The sequence below is a fragment of the Mastigoproctus giganteus genome, chromosome 7 (assembly GCF_048544385.1).
Source record: "Mastigoproctus giganteus isolate SK-2022 chromosome 7, ASM4854438v1, whole genome shotgun sequence".
NCBI lineage: Eukaryota > Metazoa > Arthropoda > Arachnida > Uropygi > Thelyphonidae > Mastigoproctus > Mastigoproctus giganteus.
This window is the reverse complement of record NC_143581.1, coordinates 53919825-53934354: the sequence shown is the minus strand read 5'-3', so window position 1 is coordinate 53934354 and position 14530 is coordinate 53919825. Positions and strand designations below refer to the sequence as shown.

The 14530-nt window shown below is 36.2% G+C and overlaps 1 protein-coding gene across 2 annotated transcripts in view; it reads right to left on the bottom strand.

Moving 5' to 3' along the window:
- Positions 1 to 2085: 2085 nt before the first annotated feature.
- The window catches only part of LOC150082899 (tetratricopeptide repeat protein 5-like), a 106491-nt gene continuing 94046 nt past the window's right edge, over positions 2086 to 14530 (bottom strand). For both annotated transcript variants that reach the window (XM_090376900.1, XM_090376901.1), the window contains exon 10: positions 2086 to 2296. In XM_090376900.1, coding sequence (XP_090233026.1) covers positions 2177 to 2296 — 120 coding nt within the window. In that variant the 3' untranslated portion in view covers positions 2086 to 2176. The remainder of the gene's footprint in view (positions 2297 to 14530) is intronic.

Here is a 14530-nt window from a genome sequence, read left to right as displayed (position 1 = left end):
ACTTCATTTACTTAATTTTTGTTCTTATATCACTGTATATTTTAAGAACCAGGACAACGGAATAATAGATTGCTGTGCGTTAAGCAGTTGACTGTTTAAACCACATTCATGGGTTTAACTTTTTTGCCTCTTGCTCCTATTATTAAACTACTTATGAATATTAATAATCAGCTTGTGGAGATTATGAGGGGAAGGAAATGTATTATTTTAAAATGGCAGTGCTAAAAGAGTTACTTGACAAATACACTTATAAGAATGAAGCAAGCCTTCCATAATGTTTTTGGACTTCAGAGATTGATACATAGTTAAGAAATCCTAATTATTTATTAGTAAAGAACTGGAGTAAATAAAATGATAATTAATGCTACTGTGCATTATAATGCTGTATTGTTGTCCTAGGGATATGTGATGCAGCAATGTGCTAGGCTTAGTCATTTCAGAAACAATGTGGTTATCATGAATTGCCCTGAAATTACTTTGTTTTTAAACAAAAAACATCAAAAGATGTGAATATTATTCATTACAAACTCAAAAGCACTGCTGCAACAGACTGTTTTGATCCTTACAGGAATCTCATGAAATAGCTGGTGGTTTCAGTTAGCTACTTCACACTGAATAATATGAAGAGGCTAAACAAGCAGCCAAGTGTTTGTGGGAAAAAAACTTCCAATAAGTACATGTGAGAATAATCCCTAGTACTGGGCTTATTAAGAATGTTGCTGTTGCAGATAGGAACACAGCATCAGCAGGTAAGAAAGGTAATGCAGAGTAGTAATTATAATCTGTCAACATTAAAATAAAAAAGCCTGCTACTTTGGGTCAACACAGTTCACTACTAGGAGTTATACTAACACACAAAAAAAATGTTTAATCAGAAATTTTTCTTTAAACACTGGCTGTTGCTCACATTTAGAATCAATTTATTATTTACCATTTGGTGCAAAGTTACTAAATCAAGGTCACTTGTTTTCTAGTGAGATTTGAATAAGAGTAAACACAATCGTTTATAGCAATGCTATAGAGTTCTTAATGAATAAAAGATTCTCTCTTTTAGTGATTTTATTCATTTAAAAATGAAATTAGTAATTTTAGGCTGACTCATGGCCAACAGTGTTGTTTCTGAAATCAGTGTCAGCCCAACCCTATTGCTGTCTCAGGAGGAAACAGCTATATTATATTTCTGTCACGAAGACTAATATAATACAGAGTAACGTTAATATCTATAAGTTTTTTTTTTTTTATTGTGAAAATTATTTACAAATACATAAATATAATTAAACAAAGTGAGGGTATATTTAATGTAAATTATACACTTTATCAAAAAATGATATTCAGTAACAAATAAATGCAATAACTATGTAGCACCATCAGTTTAAAAAAGCTGTTCTATTAAAGATATTTCCAAATATAGGAACCAATATATAGGGTGTTTTGACTAAAAGGCACCAGATATCTCACTTATTTTCAGGTTTAGGCTATTTTGTTGTCATATTTAGACTGAAATTTTGAATTTGTTGTTAAAAAATAAATAAAGTATTATTATTTCGATTTTATGATGATTTCTAAATTAAAATTTTGCCTAATCTATTGCTTTCTTCTCAATGGGAAAGGTATTTCTCTACCTTTTGGTTTAGTCTAAAAATGTCACTGCTGTACTGAAATTAATCTGAAAAAATAATAATACAATGTCGTAATATGCAGAGGTGCGACAAAAACTGCCAAATGTGTGCGTATTGAAGGGCGAAGATCACATACACCTGTTGCATTTGTTTAGTTTTTGATTTAAACAAAATTAGTTTTACATTTCAGAAGTATACTGATGATGCTTTCAGGCTAAATCAAGGATGCAGAACAACTTTCCCATTCAAAATTTAATTTAGAAATTGGAAAATCTAAATGGTAATATGTAGTTAGATGTTTCTGAATTTGATGTTAATATTGTTCAAAAATTTTAGCAATGAAATTGCTGAAAATGTTTGAATGTCATTTTTTAATATATGGCAAAAAAAAAAGTCCACAGGGAAAACAACCTAAGCCTAAAAATAAGCAAGACAGTTCCTTTTAATTGAAACACCCTATACCCACACACACATTATACATAAAAAAACTGAATAATGAACCAGCACCACAAGTAAGCTGTTTTACTGACAGGAAATCACAAGATCTAAGAAAAAAATTATTCTGCTTTCATTGTCACATTCACCAGAGGAGCTGCTTGTTGGTCCACCTTTATTTTACGTCCATTTACAACAAGCATAACTGGAGAATCTACTCGTATATTGGTAAAGTGGAATTCCTGGGGGGAAAAAAAATATATATACCAATGCTGTTTGAAAGTACTTAATAGTGTAAATAGTTAAAATCTTAATAATAGGTATATCTACTGCATGCTCTTTTAATTAAAAAAAAAAGCTGTTAATAAAATATGTGCAGTTAGTACTTTTTTAAATACTCACTATTTTATACTGTTTATCACAACATGTGGGATACACTTAAGGAATGGATCTGGACCTAAAATCAAAAAAAAGCTGATTCACCTTGTTTCTGGGTTACCACCATTTTTGTGTTCCAGAGATTCTTTCCGCAAACTGAGTTAGCATAGTTGTTGTTTGGTTTTTAGGAGCATTAGCAACTAAAGCCATATTGCTCTGGAGATATGCGGTGGTCATTTCCTGACTTTTCTGCATCCCCCGTATTTGGTGGTCATGCGCTCGAACCCCAGTCTAATCAAGAAGCGTGTGCTACACGCTGCTGCTCCTGCCCACCTGGCTACGGAGGCATAGTTCGCATAGCTGGTTCCATTAAATTGTTTACAAACAATGCTGAATGAGCTTGTATAGGACTTTGCTGTATGGGTGACCCCCACTTAACACTGATAATTCGTTCTGGAAAAACAGAGTACCGCATTCCCATAAGGTAACATATGTATTTGTGAGTTGTGGTCAGTGCCATAAGATATTTCCTAATCAATAATAAATAGTGAAAAGATGCACAAATGTTGGTCAAAATATTTAATATTCAAATATTTGTACATATGAAATATTCTGCATTACATGCATATATAATTATGTGGTAACTACTTACGTATCAAAATTAAACTTAAAATTCCAATTAAAATCATGAATTTAATTGATCTAAGTTGATTTTAATTGATTTAATATAATTGATGAATTTAATCATGAAAAATGTGTCAATTTTGGCCCTCTTCCTGGTAAACTAAAAGGGGTTTTAATTTTAAGTCTCCTGTAGCGTTACTACCCAACAATAAAGTCAACACCGATCCTTCGGCACTTTGAAACCTTGCATGTTTTTTTTTCTTCTTTTGATATGAAACTTCTTTTAGGCAATCGTTTCCAAAAAAAGTCCTGCTTCATCTATGTTAAAAACTTGTTGAGAAGTATAGCACCCCTCTTCAATAATTTTAACAAGTTCTTTTTTGAAAGTTTCGGCTCCTTGATCTGCACTTGCGGCTTCTTGGATTTTAAATCTATTCAACCAGCCCTTACTAGTTTTAAATGGTTCCACATTTTTTTTTTTTTTTTTTTTTTTTTTTTTTTAGGTGAGTTTTCTTCAGCTCATCATATAGGCTAATCTCTCTCTCTCTCTCTCTCTTTTTTTTTATATATATATAATATTTAACTTAATTGAATAAAGTCTCTCCATTTCAATCTTAATAGCCGGCCTAGCCCTAGCTGCTTGCAGTGGAACAGCTGTCTTTCCTGCTGCTAAAATTAATTCTTTATTTTTTATAATTGTTCTTACAGTTAAACTTGCCAGTCCTAAATTATAGCACACATCTGCTTGTCGTTGATTGGAATCAATTCGCTTCAAAACGTCTAATTTAATTTTCAAATTCAATCTTTTTCTTACATTTGTAGTCTTCGTACTACATCCAAACGTTGCTTTTTCATTCTTATCCGCCGTTATTAACTCTTCGAAAATGTAACTGCGTTGGTTGCATTAATTATGATACAATGTTCGAGTAAGCTGTCCATTACACATTCTCTACCTAATACTGTACTGAAAATTTCTCAAGTGTGTGTGGGAAACGTTTTAATGCTGTTTTATTATTCATTTTCAAGTCATCGACTCCATCAAATGAAATGATTTCATTAAATATGCCAAAAATGCAATCTGTAAAAGAGCGTTACAGTGATTTGTGACAGCGTTATAGTCAGATTTGTGACATGTTATAATTTAAGAACAGCGTTATAGTGAATCAGCGTAAAGCGAACCGCATTATAACAAGGGCCTGCTGTAGTTATGTAAACAAGATCCCATAGTGTTCTTTGAGTGATTTCAGTTAGGTCTGATATGGGCACTACATTTGGTGCTTGTTATTAACATTTTGATACTGTGCATTTGTTGTGATTATGAAGGCTTATTCAAATCAAGATATTAGCAGACATGTCTGCCATATCTCATGCATGCTAGATGCAATGAAAAAATGCAGAAAACTTTCCTAATTGTCATGTGCCAAATATGAAACCTCTCAGAGAATACATGAATGCTTTGCAGAAACTGGGTTCATTTAGAAAGCAAGTTTTAAATGGTGGTAGACACACCAGAACTGTTGATTGGGAAGAACAGATCCTCAAGTTAAAGAAAATGGTGATAGCAACAGCAGAAAATGTGGGACACATGACTGTGTGGAGGATTTTACAGGACTAACAGCATTATCCACATCATCTCCAGAGAGTACAAGGACTTACTGAAACTGATTTCCCAACAAAAAAATGGTGTGGTTAATTTTCACAGTGTTCATTAATGGACTGAAGAAAATCTGCATGCCACTGTTCAATCAAGACATCAGCAACAATTCAGCATGAATACATGGGCAGGAATAACTGTCAACAATTTAATTGGGCCTATTGTTCTGCTTGGGACATTACTAGGAGCATCTTAACTGCAATTTTTTAAGAGAACATTTAAATGAGTTGTTGAAAGAAGTTACACTATGTGATTTATGCACCATGAGATGATTTATGAGATGGTGCTCCATCTCATTTTAGCCATGTCACTAGAAACTTTTTTGGATGAGCGATTCCCTAATAAATTGCCTGGTCTGCACACTTCTTGGACCTGAATCCACTTTGGGACCATTATTTATTCCACACCAATTGAAATGGTGTGGAACTTATGGAACAAGGCTGCCAGCAAATCCGACACACACTTGGAACTGTTGAGCAGGTCTATGATGAGACATCTGCAAGCTTGTATTCAGGCTGGTCATTTTGAGCATTTTCTGTAAACACAAACATAAGCAGATAGTTGTTGTAAGTCAGAAACAAGGCAAAATCAAACCTATGTTTACATTATTTTTTTTTGTCATTTTTATATCCTAAATCCATCCCCAAAGGGGGGATGGGTCCACATGTTATGATATAAACTGTCCATTAGCCCAGAATGATTCGAGTGCAATATTTATATTCGCTCTCTCTCTATATATATATATATCTGAGAATATTTTAATACATGCAAAGTAAGGCAGTTTTGTTAATTTGCATATCACTTTATAAAAGGTGCTATTCTGTTTCAGTGAAGTGTAATGCACCTGGATCTACAATAAATTTAAAATATAGTATAAACGGGAAAAACTAGATTTTAAAGAAGGCTTCATTGCTGTATGAAGTTAGTACAATGTTAGTTTTTCACCTCCTCGAAATACATATTCTCAATCTACAGGCTCTGTATCAAAAATAAAATAAAATCAAAATTTTGCAAAAAAAAATAAATTGTAAAATGTTTTGATATATACGGAAATGTCTCTAATACTAATGAAATAAGTCTGACCAGCTGCATACATCAGGAGCAGCAAATATGAATTGCATGGTTGCAGTTCCAAAGAGGTCTGATTGTTGGATGCCCCTCAGTTATTTGTGTTTTCTACAGCCATTTCGTTGAACCATTTTTCAAAATCAGATGCAGCAAACACTGTGTAAATATGGATAACATGACAGCGAAGATGCAATTTTTTGGAGACAGGTCAAAACTGCATCAGCTGGAGAAACCAGACTCGGAAAAAGAAGGAACTTAAAGATAATTTAAAACAAAAATAAAAGCAAGAAATTACTTAAAATATCAAAACAGACTCAAAGTGTGTGTGTGGGGGGGGGGGAATCAGTAGTCCACAGCTGCCAGTGTCAGGGCAAATGTTTATATTGCAAGCACTGTTCAGAGGAAGAATAATTCCTTTCTTGAACTTTTTGGGACTTTTTTTTTAATGCTGTCACTTCTGACAGTGAATTTCACTTGTGAGATTTCATGTATAGAAATGTGGCAGCTGTCTGGGAACACTGCTTCCTCTGTCATGGCTGTCCTCAAATACAGTACACTACACATATACACTAGACTCCCGCTAGTCCAAACTAATTGGGACCGAGCCCTGTTCGGATTAGCCGAATAACTGCAATAATGCAGAAGCAAGCAGTAAAACAGGTCTGGTTTATTAAGGAATAAATGTATAGTAAGCCTACTAGCGTTTGTACGTGAGCGTAACACACCGGAAGCAAACCCCCCTCCACGCTATGACTAATTGCATGCGACATTGTGCATTAAACGTGAATGTTTATATCTTCGCTCTACATTACATTTTATAGTTTAGTTTAGTTCAGTCTGCTGCCACAATGGCCACGAAACGGAAACACACAACGTGTACGTTGAAAGATAAGCTGGAAGTTTTGAAAAGGCTGGACAAGGGGGAAAGTGCAACGAAATTAGCAATAGAGTTTGGAGTGGGCAAGGCCACAGTAACTGACTGGAAAAAAAACCGCGCAAAGATCGAGCAGTTTTGTACCCCTACTTCAGAAAAATCAGTTGAAAATCGACAAACAGTAAGGCCCTCAACGTTTGACAAGCTTGATGAAGCCTTATTCACGTGGTTCACTCAGGAAAGAGGAAGGAGAACACCCCTAAGTGAACCTCTTGTTAGAGAAAAGGCCATTCATCTCAACAAACTAATGAAAGGTGATGAATCATTTAGTGCGAGTACCGGTTGGTTTGATCGCTGGAAGAAGCGCCATGGGATTCGCCAGCTAACGATCACCGGGGAGCAATTATCAGCTGATCATGCTGCAGCAGAGAAATATTTGGGTGAGTTCGCTGATTTGGTATCACATTATTCACCTCAGCAGATATATAACACTGATGAGACAAGTTTAAATTTTAAGGCTTTGCCCACAAAAAGTCTAGCATCTCAACAAGAAATGCGTGCCCCAGGTTTTAAAATGAATAAGGAGCGAGTGACGTTGATAGCTTGTAGTAATGCTTCAGGAAATCACAAGCTACCTTTGATGATGATCGGTAAATCAGCGAAGCCGAGAGCTTTTAAAAATATGAACATTAACAATCTTCCAGTTCATTATAAAAGTCAAAAAAAAGCTTGGATGAACAGACAGCTTTTCATTGAGTGGTTTCATAATCAATTCGTCCCAGCAGTGAAACGTTTCAGCAATGAAAATGAATTGCCACCTCGTGCCATTCTCCTCATAGACAATGCGCCATCCCACCCAGACGTTTCCGAGTTGACATCAGGGGATATAAAGGCAGCTTTTTTACCGCCTAATGTAACACCGTTATTACAGCCCATGGACCAGGGGGTGTTACAGTCTATCAAGCTTGCATACAGAAAGAAATATCTTAGGTCCTTGATAGAAGATAACACCAATTCACTTTCTTTACATGAGAAAATGAAACAAGTGAACTTAAAAGATGTTGTATATTGGGTTGCTGAGTCATGGGAGGGTGTAACTGAGCAGTCCATACAAAGATCATGGAAGAAATTATGGCCCTCTCTCAGCTTTGTCGATAGCTCTGACGAAAACAATGACATAGAACAATTAATTCAGCTCGTACAGGAAATTCCCGGGTGCGAGGAAGCAATAGAATCTGACGTTAATGAGTGGATTGCAGCGGATGGAATAGGTCATGAAAACCTGTCGGATGAGGACATCGTGGCAGCTGTCACCCAAGAAGACTCCAAGCAGAATGATGACGAGCCTGGTGTTTCTGCGGAACAACTTGTGTCGCACACAGACGCGACAGCGGCCCTTGACCTCGCTTTACGCTACTTAGAACAACATCCCAGCGCTACACCGGCAGACTACATGTTTATGAAGCGGTGGCAAAACATAGCATCATCTAGCCGATTTTCATCGTTACGTCAAAAGAAACTAACAGAGTTTGTTACTTCTGAAAAATGACTTTTGTTCCTGTTTTGGTGTGTAAGTATAGATCTGTAATTTTAATAGGCCATGTCAAACACTGATTTATTAATTTTGTATTAGTATAGTACTACAATAAAATACAATTGTTTTGTGGAATTCTAAATGTTTTTGTACCATTAATGCCATTTAAATTTAACTGGAAAATACAAAAAACGTATATTTTGCGAACTAAATTTCCTCTCCGCCGACCGAAACGTGTTCGGATTAGGCGGATGTTCGGATTAGCGGGAGTCCACTGTACCTTTGCTCTGAGCAGAAAGGAAAAGTAGCCAAACAGATAGGAGAAAAAGAAACAGAAAGAATGTAAAAATAACATAAAACAAGCTGCTAGTACCCTGCAAGAATGATCATGTTTCATTTTGTATAGATATCAGCCATAAAGAGAAGAGATAAATATCTTAATCAGTGTGAAGAACACAGATTTGTTGATAACTAAATAAGAGCGCACTTATCAAATGAGGAGCAACAGTTTTAAAAATTGTTTTTTTTCCCTCACACCATGTCATCTATGATGACATCCCTCTCCCAAGCAACAGCCAGGAACCAGTAGTCTAAGAACCAAGATGCAAACAAAAGCATGTTCCTCAGTCATTCCAGTTATCATTTTAAAACATTAAACCACCTGTAGTGTAAATAAATTGCTTCATTAGAATGTAGTATAAGGTCTCTATTTCTTCAACTCTTTTTTTTTTTGCAAGTGGGTTTCTGGACTCTTTTTTTACTCTTTAAAAAAAAAAGAGTTAACTCTTTTTTGCAAGTGTGTTTATAAAAATACAACCTGGAATGAATTTTTTCAAGGAATTTGGAAATATGTAAAAATTGAAAAAAAAACTATGTATATAAATGATTTTAAATATACTTTTTCCTATTTTGACTTTACAGATGAACATTAGGATGGGATTATTGTCAAAAATAAAATCAAAATTTTGCAAAAAAAATAAATTGTAATTACTTTTTTTTTTAGAGTAATAACCTCTATGTTTATATATGTATTACCAACATTTGGTTATAAGAATCAATCTTGAATGCCTTTGTGATATTTTTCTAAAACACATTTCTGGAGATCACTATCACAAAACAATAAAAACAATTTGAAGTTTCTGGTTTATTGAGCTTTTCTCTTAGTGCAATCTGTGTGTATTATAAACGGGTAGTAAACTCGATCTTATTGCATTTGCAATAATACGGATAACTGGAATTCTGTGGGTTTTTATTATGGTGAAATGTATTTCCCCCTCACTGAAATCTTCAATCATATAAAAAATATAAATAAATTTTCAGAATCTTTTCATTCCTATTTTTTAAGCTTCATACACTTGTTTTCTGTATCTCACTTGTGCATATTGTGTTAGTTGCAATTAGTGCATGCTGTGTTCTTTGTTAATGATTGATTGCTTATCTTTTTTTACTGATAAATTTTATAACCAAAAAAAAAAAGTCTGAACAGAAATATCAATTAGTTAGTATGTAGATTACAATATTAATTAAACTATGTAGGTAAGAGTAAATTTATTTATTTTTTTTTGCTAACCTGTAAAATTCCGATTTTTACATATAATTTAATTTTGTTAATTGGTAAGGTAATAAAGTGTAAATTCATGCTTTATATCTTTACTTTTATAACCTGTGGATAATATTCCTCCTATTTTCTCTTATTAGAATCACTGTTTAATAGAATGAAAATTCAATTTGCAAACATGATCACAATCACCGGTGCTTACTACAAATCGTATAGTGAATGGTATTTTATTATGGAGAGTCCATCGTAAAGTGATTTCATCGTACAGTGAAGCAATTGTAAAACAGGGGTCCACTGTATATATATTTGTAAAAATTTTTAAATATCTGACACCTGGGCATTGTCTGATAAAATCTGACTGAGTGTGTAAGGTCAAATGGGTAAGAGATGTAAAACATATATACTGTTCATTGATAAAATTATCACAGTCAATTAAAATATGTTTTATGGTTAAAATGGTGTCACAAGACTGTGTCCTATGTGGAGTTCAGCAAGAACAACTTCCACGCTGCTGACTGAGCTATCCAGGTGGGTAAAGTGCCTGCCTGGCAACCCAAAGGTTGTGGGTTCAAATCCCGCCTCGGGCTTGGATCAGAGTAGAAAAATGCAAAAACCTTGCATTTTTCTACTCCACATATGGCTACAGAAGCTATATGTGGAGTAGGAATATGGCTACAGAAGCTGATGCGCCAACAACTAACAAAAAAAAAACACTTCCACACTGCGATTCCTGTGCAGACTAGACTGCCATGTTTCAATTACAGGCTTTATCTGATGTAATTTATTTGTTGTCTATTCCATGAATCCCGCCACTGGGAATATATCTTGTGTATTATTTGCCTGTCAGTCTATATAGGGGACTGACAGGCAATGATTATTAATGGGACTTGCAGTGGCTGTGGTATCAGCCAAATCATTCCACATAATCCCAATGTGGCTAGGAATCCAGAATGTCATTTTTGATCACGTTCATAGAGAGAGTTTATCTTCTGCCAAAATCGAGACAGAACTGAGTGAGAGTTATACCTCACCAATGATAAAACCTGCGAGATGCTCAGAGAATCAGAATAGCGAACCGTTGCTATTCTGGCAAGTAATCGTGTGATCCAAGGCTAACATTAGCATTAGTAGAGGCATATGATGCAAGAAAGCAAGCTTATGCAGCACAGCCAAAAACAAAAAAAAAAAAAACACTTCCATTTCACCCTTCCGTTCATTCGAAATACCTGTCCAGCTGAGCCTTAAATTTATTTAGGCCATCAACTTCCACAACAAGGGATGGAAATCTGTTCCACCAACCCGTTGGCTAAAGGCAAATTTCCGCACATCTATCCTACATCTGTCTTTCCTCAATCTGAATTTATGCCCTCTCAGGTGATTATTCTGAGCAAGAGGAAGAATCCCATCAGCATTAAGCATGCTCAAACCATTCAAGGCTTTATACACCTCTATCAGATCACCTCGCCAGTGCCTAGTCTCCAGACTCTGTAATTTGCAAAACTTAACCCTTTCTTTGTAAGAGCAACTCTTTGTTCTATTCACTAATCTTGTTGCCGTTCTCTGTACTCATTCCAACAGCTCTACATCCTTCTTGAAATGAGGCCTCCAGACCTGTATACAGTACTCAAGGCGTGGCCTGACCATTGCCTTATACAAGGGAATAATCACCTCCTTATGCCTGCTAGAAAAATTCCTGTATATCATTGACAAGACACCATGAGCTACTCTTGCAGCCTGTCTACACTGCTCAGAGAACTTCATATCTGCCTGCACAATTACCCCCAGGTCCTTTTCATTCTCTACCACTGTCAGTGTAGTACCACAGAGTTGATACGTTACTCTGAGATTACTGCTTCCCATATGCAGTACTTTACATTTGTCAATGTTAAACTTCATTTGCCACCTCTCAGCCCATCTGCTCAACCTTTCCAGATCCTGTTGCAGCAGCATAGCGTCAGTAGTATCCTTAACAACCCTGCCAACCTTTGTATCATCTGCAAACTTGGACATAGAGCTTGATATACCATCATCAATATCATTTATAAATACAGAAAACAATAATGGACCCAACACTGAACCCTGAGGGACTCCACTAATAACATTAGTCCACGATGAGCAATGTCCATTGATTACCACTCTCTGTCTTCTCCCCCTCAACCACCCCTTTATCCATAGCAGCAATTTGCCTCCAATGCCACACTGCTCCAATTTGTGCAGCAGTCTTCCATGTACAACAGTATCAAAAGCCTCTCTAAGATCCAAATATATAATATCAAAGTTATTCCCTGCATCCAGTTCTTTTGTGACTGCATCATAGTATCCAATCAAATTGGTCAGGCAAGACCTGCCCTTAACAAAACCATGCTGTGTGCGAGCTATAACTGAAGTCTTGTCTAGATGATCCTGCAGTGCTTCTTTAACCAGTGCCTCCATTAATTTTCCTGGAACAGAAGTTAAGCTCATAGGTCTATAATTACTTGTGTCAGCCTTTGATCCTCCTTTGTGAATTGGGGTCACATTTGCACATCTCCAGTCTATGGGTACCTCCCCCGAATCCAAGGAAGCTCTCATAATTATGGCTAAGGGTTTGCTTACTTCCTTTGCTGCCTCCTTTAATATAACTGGATAGATCCCATCCACCCCAGGTGCCTTTCTTGTGTTTATCTTCAACAATTTCTCCTCCACTTTACTCTCAGTTATTACAAGATTATCTAGCTTACTGCCAGAGTTGAATACACCTCTGGCATTCCCCTCGCTGAATAACTCCTCATGTGTGAATGTCAATGCAAAATATTCATTTAGTTTGTTAGCTACCTGAGCAGGATCATCAACAGTTGAACCATCGATATCAAGTGGACCAATCTGATTCATCCCCTTCCTTCTAGAGTTTACATAAGTAAAGAACTCTTTGCTTCCTTTGCCAAAGATTTCTCGTAATCTGCATTCGCCTTCCTAACCTCCTTTGTAACTCGGTTACAGACTAGCTTATATCTATCATAGGCGTCTGTGTCACATGTTAATTTATATGTATCCCATGCATTTTTCTTCTCTGCCATATGTCTCATTAGTTCATCTGACATCCATTTATGCCTAAACCGTTAACAATATTTCTTAGTTGGTATGTAAAGCCTAGTAGCTTCCAAGATAAGTTCTTTGAATGCTTCCTATAAACTATAACTATAAAGCTAACTATAAACTAACTATAAAGCATGCAGCTCTGCAGTGGAAATACTGCATTCACGGAGAATCTGTTCGGATATTGTAGTGTCTGGAAAGACAGCAGCAGATCCTACATATTATTCCGACTTCAAACCATCAGTGTAAACCAGCAAGATTCAGAAAGTTCAGCTTGGTGTGCTGAATAGAGCTGCAGGTAGACAGATGATGGAGTAACACACTTTACCAATCTGGAAAGGGAGCATGCCAGGGTGGAAGGGATTGCTTTGGTGATTGTGCAACTTTGTTGTCTACCATGATATTAAGCTCTCTGAGTAGCTTTTGGATATGAATTCTGAAGGGACGATTGGCAGCCTGATGGGTGTTAAATTTTCCCATCGTGGCTCAAAAAAGATGGCCACGTAGGATGGTCTGGCAGAGATTTCAGTTTTAAGGCATACTTTACAAACAACTGCTTACGTCGAAGTGATAATGGTTCATTTGCTTCAACATATAATCTCTGGATAGAAAATGTTTGAAATTCTCTGGCAGCAATACAGATAGACTGATGATTGATGAGGTCCAGCCATCAAAGTACATTGTTTCTGGTGGATGCATATACTTGGGACCCATAATCTAGTTTAAATCACACAAGTGCACGGAAGATGCGTAGTAAGGTGCATCGGTCTGCATTCCAAGATGTAGAGGAGAGAGCACGGAGAATGTTCAAGCTTCTTGTGAACTTTGTACAGAGTTGATGGATGTGTTATAGATAGGTCAACTTTTTATCAAATACGAGTCTCAAGAATTTTGTGTCTAGCACTATCGGAATAGCACTTTATCCAAGCCTCAATTTAGTCTACACTTATGACAAATATGTACACAAACAGTCTTCTGTGGTGAGAACCTGAATCCATTAGCAAGTGCCCAGGAATTAAGGCAATCAATGGTTTGTTGCAGTTGTCTTTCAATAACTCTTATGTTGCATTTTTGAGAAAATATGCTAAAGTTGTCAACATAGAGGGTGGGCACTGTTTACAGATGGAAGTTGTTCTGTGATAGAATTTACTTTGATGGCAAAAAGGGTAACACTTAATACCAATCCTTGCAGTACTCTGTCTTCTTGGAAAAATGGATGGAGAGTGAGGATCTCACATGAACTTGAAAGGACTAATTAGCTAAAGAAGTTTTTAATAAAAATGGAGAAATGTCCACTAAGACCGAGGCTATACAAGTCTTTTAAGATGCCAAATCTCCAAGTTGTATTGTACACTTTCTCCATATCAAAGAATACAGACACCAGATGTTCTGTATTCTCTGAATCAGAATCCATCCAAGAATGCATCTTGGATGGATGTCTCCAGTCTAATTAAATGGTCCAGAGTGGACTGGTTCCTTCAGAAGTTGCACTGCATGCTGGAGAGTAGGTCGTTTGATTCTAAACAGCAGAAGAGGCAAGTACTAACCATTCTCTCCAGGATTTTGCACAAACAGCTAGTCAGAGTGATAGGATGATAATTAATAGGAATTTTAGGATTCTTTGCCTTGTGCCAGGCATCCAGAAACTGCTCTTCAGTAAAGATTCTGTTATATAGAAGGAGCAGATGATCCATAGATTTTGGTGAAAGGT